Genomic DNA, 6700 nt, shown 5'->3' with positions numbered 1-6700 from the left:
AGATGAGAGAACAGTAATTGATACGCTTTCACATTGGCCTTATGCCTGTGGCCTTTCTCTTCAATGTTCTCATTGTGTCTCATTCTCCAAATACAACTGTTACGGTACTTCCCCCCAACTTCCCCCCAACATCATGAACTTGAGAGTGCATATGGGAGTGTGAAGGAGTTGACTCTACTACTCTTTGGAGTTGGTCCCATATTTCCAAACACTCGAAAAACCCTCATGTACAACATGTCGACATACTTTTTTTTTTGTGTGTGTTTGTGTGTGGGGTGTTTTGTTTCTCCACTATTCTTTTGTAGGGTTTCCGCATTAAACCTCACACTCTTTCTGATCCTGCCCCTGCAAACATGAGTTCGTCGGAAGAGGCTGCTGCCCCAGCCACAGCCACAGTGCCCGAGTCTGTGTTAAAGAAGAGGAAGCGCGATGAGCAATGGGCGCTTGCAAAGAAAGAGCAGGCGCATCAAGCCAAATTGAAGAGCTCCGCTAACCGCAAGGTCATCTTCAAGAGGGCTGAGCAGTACATCAAAGAGTACAGGCAGCAGGTCTGAAAACCTCATTTTCATGCTTTAGTGTGTGGATGTTAGTCTTGCGGCTGTTGGGCTCATCATTCATGGTGATATGCTGTATAGGCGGCAGATCTGATCAGACTGAAGCGAGAGGCGAAGCTGAAGGGTGGTTTTTATGTTGACCCCGAAGCCAAGTTGCTTTTTGTCATCCGCATTCGAGGGTAAGCAGAGCTGCTTGTCGTTTCTGGTATCTAAACAGTGCTCTAACAAAAATTTCTTCAACTATTGTTTGACATGTTCTGATGCAATGTGCCAATCAAAGTGCAAGTGATGGTTTTTTTTTGTCTCACCCGTGATTTTATTTCTGATTTTCATGTTGACAGTATCAATGACATGCATCCGAAAACTAGGAAGATTTTACAGCTCCTGCGGTTAAGACAGGTAAGATTTGTTTTTGATGGGTTTTCAAGCTATTTTGTAGTGAGATGCTTACGCTTTGCCTTATGTGAATGACTGTTCAGATCTTCAATGGGGTATTCTTGAAAGTGAACAAAGCTACTGTGAACATGCTTAGAAGGGTCGAGCCTTATGTTACATATGGGTAAATGTTATGAAGTCACCCCATCCTCAGCAGCGTTGAGTGGTGAATGAGTCATTTTTTTCACAACTCTCCATTGTGTAGGTATCCCAACTTGAAGAGTGTGAAGGAGCTGATTTACAAGAGAGGGTTTGGGAAGGTTGATAAGCAAAGGATCCCTTTGACAGACAATTCTATTATTGAGCAGGTTAGTTTTAGCCATGTAATGTTCTCCTTATTGACAGGTTCAGTACATTATGATGGAGTGAGCTTATTTGGCTGGCTTGTGACAGGCTCTTGGGAAGAATGGCATAATTTGCATTGAGGATCTTATTCATGAAATTTACACGGTTGGCCCACATTTTAAGGAGACAAACAACTTCCTTTGGCCCTTTAAGTTGAGTGCTCCTCTAGGTGGCTTGAAAAAGAAGAGAAACCACTTCATTGAGTCTGGAGATGCTGGCAACCGTGAAGATTACGTGAATGCCCTCATCCGAAGAATGAACTAGCTCATGAGGCAGGTCATCCTGATGGCTTGTGGTTGTGGCAGTTTATTTGACTTTCTCAACTGTAGCCATACAAGGCTGTCTGCTGGGTTTCCTGTCTGTGAAGTTTTGCTAATCTAGTTAAAATTTTGGGCATTTGCGTTGCCACTGCGGGTCTGTAGGGGATCAAGAGCCTTGGCAGCCACTTCTTATCTCAGAACGTACATTTTTCGCTTATAGCTATGTGAAATAGCTGCAGCCTTTTACATGCTTTACTGATCAGAGAATTTTTTTGCCTAAGATTTTTGATGATGACTCGTTTATCTTAGTTTAATAAGTTTTCTGACTATCCTACGTTATGGGTTTCACTTAGGTGGCCCTTTTTGGATCTGGGATATATTCTTGGAGTGCACATTATGGCGCTCCACGACACAATCCCCATTTTGCCTTGCTGCAAGGCTGGTTCTCGATTTTATATCTGGTTGCTGGCTTTTTGAAATTATGAGAATCAAGACTATATTTGAGTTGAGTGTATTTAGTTTGAATATGATGCGTGGGTTCATTTATTTGGTGAGTGCATTTGTTGATGTTTGATATACACAGCACGCATGTGTTAGCATCTAGTAAAATTGAAGTGATGATTGTCCCATTCCAGTGTCTTGTATGTTTTGTGGTTCACCTTGCATGTTTGGGCAGAATGATGCACTGGTGCATGAGCAGGGGAGTTTTAACTAGAAGTTTGGATATTTGGGCTGCAGAGAATACGTAGGAGCTGATGCACAATGATTAAGGCATGTTTGTTTTTGACAAAAAGTCTCCTCACAGGTGAGTGATAACAGTCTAGAGTCCACAGTGATTGCTGTGTCTTAAGCTTTAAAATGAGTGACTTGGATTTTGAAATGCCGTACACAGCATTTTTAGCGCTTTTGGCTCGCTCGAATGGGCAGTACAGCTTATGGAATCATGCTGCAGTCAGATGTAGGCATTTGGATGGAGGAAAAATTTATATCATCAGGGAGTTGCCTTTCTCGTATAGTCTCATTGAACAGCCAAATGTTGATTCTCACATGGCTGGTGGTCCCATTAGCTCTCTTTACCTAGTGATGAGAGGGTAGAACATGTAATCTCACTTTGTTGTGCAGTCCTTGGTATGAGTAGTAGGGTGTTTTGACGTGTCCCGAAGGGGTGAGGCCTAGTGATACGAGGGTGGAACATGTAATCTCACTTTGTTGTATAGTCCTTGGTACGAGTAGTAGGGTGTTTTGGCATGTCCCAAAGGGGTGAGGCCTTCGGAAAAACGGAAGGTTATTAAAAAAAGTAACCTTCATTGGCCTGGTCTGCGTTGCCCAATGCCCTTGAGCGAGCTACCCTTGCGCAGTCCAGCCATGGCTGCAAGCTGATTCCTAGTGTGCGTGTCCTTTGCTAGAGGCAAAACTTCGTTAAATTGTCTGCGTGCATCATAGATATATGGTGTGTGCGAGGGAGCTGCAGAGAGAGAGAGAGAGAGAGAGAGAGAGGTGGAAAAATATGCATTTTTCCCATTCGCCTGCAGTGGTTGCTTTGCCATGACTTGCTCCCTAGCAAGGGAGCATCCAATGCAATTGAGACTGCACATCTCGCCTGCACATCTCCCAATGAAAGGCACCAAACCTTTCCTCTTTGTGGCGAACAGGGAGATGGGTTTGTGTTGGTTCACTCCCTCAAATCAAGCGGCTCCCTCATCTGTTGGTGCTTGAGTTTTCGCTCTACACCCTCCAGATTTGTGGTGCTTCACGACCTTGCCCACCATAGTTATACACATCCTTGCTCTCGTGTACATCTTCCTATATAACGGTATTGCATCCCAATTGCCCCTGCTTGTAGGACCCGTGTTGCATCACAGCTATCCTTCGAACCTTCAAGTTTAAGATTGCCGAGCTGGAGTTGCAAAAGTAGGTGTTGAGAAGAGTTTCAAGCTATGGAAAGAGAGGGAGAAGATGATCTGGTACTAGAGGGCGGAGTGGCAGTGTGGGGGAGTGTTACTCTTGCACACCCACTTTCAAGTCTGGAGCTGAAGAGAACAGGGCAGCATTAGGTTTTACGTAGCCGGCTGTCTTTAACCGACATCATATGTCTACGACGTATTATGTGGTAGGGTTCAAAGGGTGCCATAACGTTGGTCTCTCTCTCCACAAGTTTTGGACAAATTCTCACAATAATTCCTACATTGCGATTTACCTCAACATCATGAGCATCTGTGAGAGGGGCACCGCATACCTAGCTAGGTACGATTGGGGGTAGGGGACGCTAGCTCGGTGTGGTTCCCTGCCCCCAATCGTACCTAGTTAGGTATGCGGTGCCTCTCCAGCAAAAGCTCATGATGTTTTTCATTGTATGAAAAACAATGGAAAAAGACTTAATTTTCCTACGTGAGAATTTCTAAATCTTCTTATGCTCTCATCAAGATTGCATTGTCGGTGCAACCAGCTTCTGTTATTCACCTGCATAAGCCGCCTGCTTAACTTTGATTAAAGAGGAGGGAAAGTAGGTGGTGGCATGCAAGGGGAAATGGAGCCACAACGGTGTTCTAGCATCTGTCTCCCTCCTCCCCCCTCCTCTCTCATGCAAGGGGAAATGATGTAGGGTTGGGGGATAAATTGGAGAAGTGGAGGCAATGGGCAGAAGGTCAAGAGAAGGCCTAATCGTGTGTTAAGTGCTTAAAGCTGTAGGAGGAGGTGAAGAAGTTGTAACCTCTTTCAAGCGCGTTGTAAAGCAAATTTCGAAGAAAATTCCAACATAAGATCCACCACCGGATGATGTCTCTCTCAACCTTGCCCTCGTCAAGATCATAAGAAAGGCCCAAGCTGCACAGAAAAAGCGAGGAGATTGCTTGCTATGGACCAACGGATTTTAGCTCTTCTTTAAAATTCACAAATTGTCTAAGCGAGGCAAGTCATAAAGTCAAAGCAGAGATAGATAATGCAAGAGGAGATTGAGGCAACAAGGTCGAAAGGGCAAGTGGAACTATATTTTGACATATGATTTGATATAGTAGGGAAAGCAACTAAGCTTGATCATGTGATTGGTCAAGATGAAGAAAAATGTAATTATTCGCATGTGGTCTAGGGAACAAAAAACAACCTCATGTTGATTGGAAGGCCTTGCACAAAGGATTGTGAGGGGATGTGTCAAGACATGTATTAAAGTTCGCTTCTTGTTTCACTGCTCTGGTTGTGCATTTGTGTGAGCTCTTTTTCGATTTGCTTGGATCTCTCGAGTTACAATTCTTTGCTGTGGTTTCAAGATTTTGCTCTTACAATCTTGGCATAATTGTAGTTTAAGTTTTATGGCATCCTCTCTTGGGTCACCGTGTTTGTAGCAAAAGTGTATGCAAGAGTGTTTGCTTCAAGAGGACTTGAGCATTTGCACTTATAGTAATATATTAAACTCGTGAAGTTTCAGAAGGTTATGTCTGTGATATATGTATGCCTTTCTAGGGATGTATTTTGATTGACGAACTTTGATGCGAATTTTCAACTCTCGTTGGCCGAGTAAAGTTGTTCTCAATTTTAGCAGATTGTGTTGACTGAATAGACATTTTTGCTATCAAGAGAAATTTCGTTCTACGTTATTTGTATGCACAAATCAAATGTTTTGAAAAAATCAAACGAGCAAATGAAATAAGGGCATCACTGTTTGATAGTAAGGTTTGTTTTGGACTCTCTTGAAGTATCTTTGCTTTAGCATAAAAGCCTTATAATTTACGGTACACTGAGTTGCGAAAACGAGTTCAAAGAATGGATGTGCTTTGTAGTTCCGAGCAGAAGCAATTGAGGTACTTGTTTTTTTTTGCTCATAGTTGCATTATTTTATGGCAGGCCTCGTGATTTTCTCACTTGTTTTAGCCTATTCACCACTTGCATTTTTAAGTATAAAATGAAATTTGCCTTTTCGTGATAGTGATTTTACTATGTGGTGCATTATCTTGTAAAATGATTTACTTTTCTTCAGTAGGAGGTAGTAGTAGTAGTAGTAGGATGTGGTTATTTTTAGTACGTTAAGTGAGGCAATGTTGTGGAGGCACTATTCTATGCCTAGGATTGATGATCTTCTTGAGGTCAACATAGTGCCACCCCTCTTTTGTAATATAGCTTTAGGGAGTGGCTACCACTACGTTTAGGCAAGGATAGCCCACTTTGTGGAAATTTGGCCAAGCCTAACCCAAGGTCCTCTTAGATTTAGAGGTTCCTAGCTTATTGATAAGATCAATGCAAATAAGAGGCACTAACCCCAGTTATTTTTGACAGCAGATGAAGTGACTAGAATGTATTAAACTAAACCATTCCTAATATAAAAATGAGATTATGATGGGCTCCTTCATGAAAGACAAGTTGCACATACACACCATAAACTACATTGTGGATCATCATGCTCCAAGTAAGAGTTGACACACAGAAGAGACACCTACTGTCTCCAACAAAAAAACATGGAGAGAATGAGAACTAAAACATGCGAATGACCGACTTCATCAATTATATTAATGCCACAGTTAGCAAAGCAAGAGGCATTGCAATGCAGGCAAAAAGGCAATGGAGGTAGCAAGTTATTACCTTCATCTATACTGGCGTTCAAATATGGCACAAAGCAAGCAACAAATTCACCTACCGGCAATATATAAAGCAGTTGATGGTTCTACAACAAACACTGCTACACTAGCAAAGCTCAGAGAAGATGCACACATGTAAATGTTTTGCATGGGGATTAGGTTATGTAATGGACCAAAGAATTCTTGGTTGTACTAGGATACTCAACCAAGCCATTTGTGACAAATGGTCGGCTAAGGAATAGAAATGATTGCTGTATGGTACACAAAAGAGCATCTAGGTCCAAAGATAAAACTGATTTTTACTTGATTAATCAGCTGACAAAAGTGAAAATTTTGAAATTTAGTGGGGAAAACTCACTACAAGATGGTTAACGTGTTAGCAGGCGTGACTAGACATTTTTATGCTTCTCTCATTATGAGCGAATCTGAAAACCATTCTCATCAAGAACCAATGTGATCAAACAACAAAAATTGGACTGTTTGAAATCAGTGTTTTTAATGTCTGTAGAAAGTAAGATAGCACAATGAAGGTTCACTTTTG

The 6700-nt window shown here is 42.1% G+C and overlaps 1 protein-coding gene across 1 annotated transcript; it reads left to right on the top strand.

Moving 5' to 3' along the window:
- The first annotated feature begins 269 nt into the window (after window positions 1–269).
- Window positions 270–1730, top strand: LOC147460277 (large ribosomal subunit protein uL30x-like). Its single transcript, XM_086511357.1, has 6 exons — window positions 270–548; window positions 636–733; window positions 896–953; window positions 1034–1113; window positions 1195–1297; window positions 1383–1730. The coding sequence occupies exons 1-6, from the start codon at window positions 354–356 to the stop codon at window positions 1596–1598; spliced, it is 750 nt and encodes a 249-aa protein (XP_086367483.1). The 5' UTR covers window positions 270–353; the 3' UTR covers window positions 1599–1730.
- Window positions 1731–6700: the final 4970 nt, after the last annotated feature.

Source organism: Adiantum capillus-veneris, chromosome 4 (assembly GCF_014529385.1).
Source record: "Adiantum capillus-veneris isolate H3 chromosome 4, ASM1452938v2, whole genome shotgun sequence".
In the NCBI taxonomy this organism is placed as follows: Eukaryota; Viridiplantae; Streptophyta; class Polypodiopsida; order Polypodiales; family Pteridaceae; genus Adiantum; species Adiantum capillus-veneris.
This window is presented reverse-complemented; position numbering and strand designations above follow the sequence as displayed.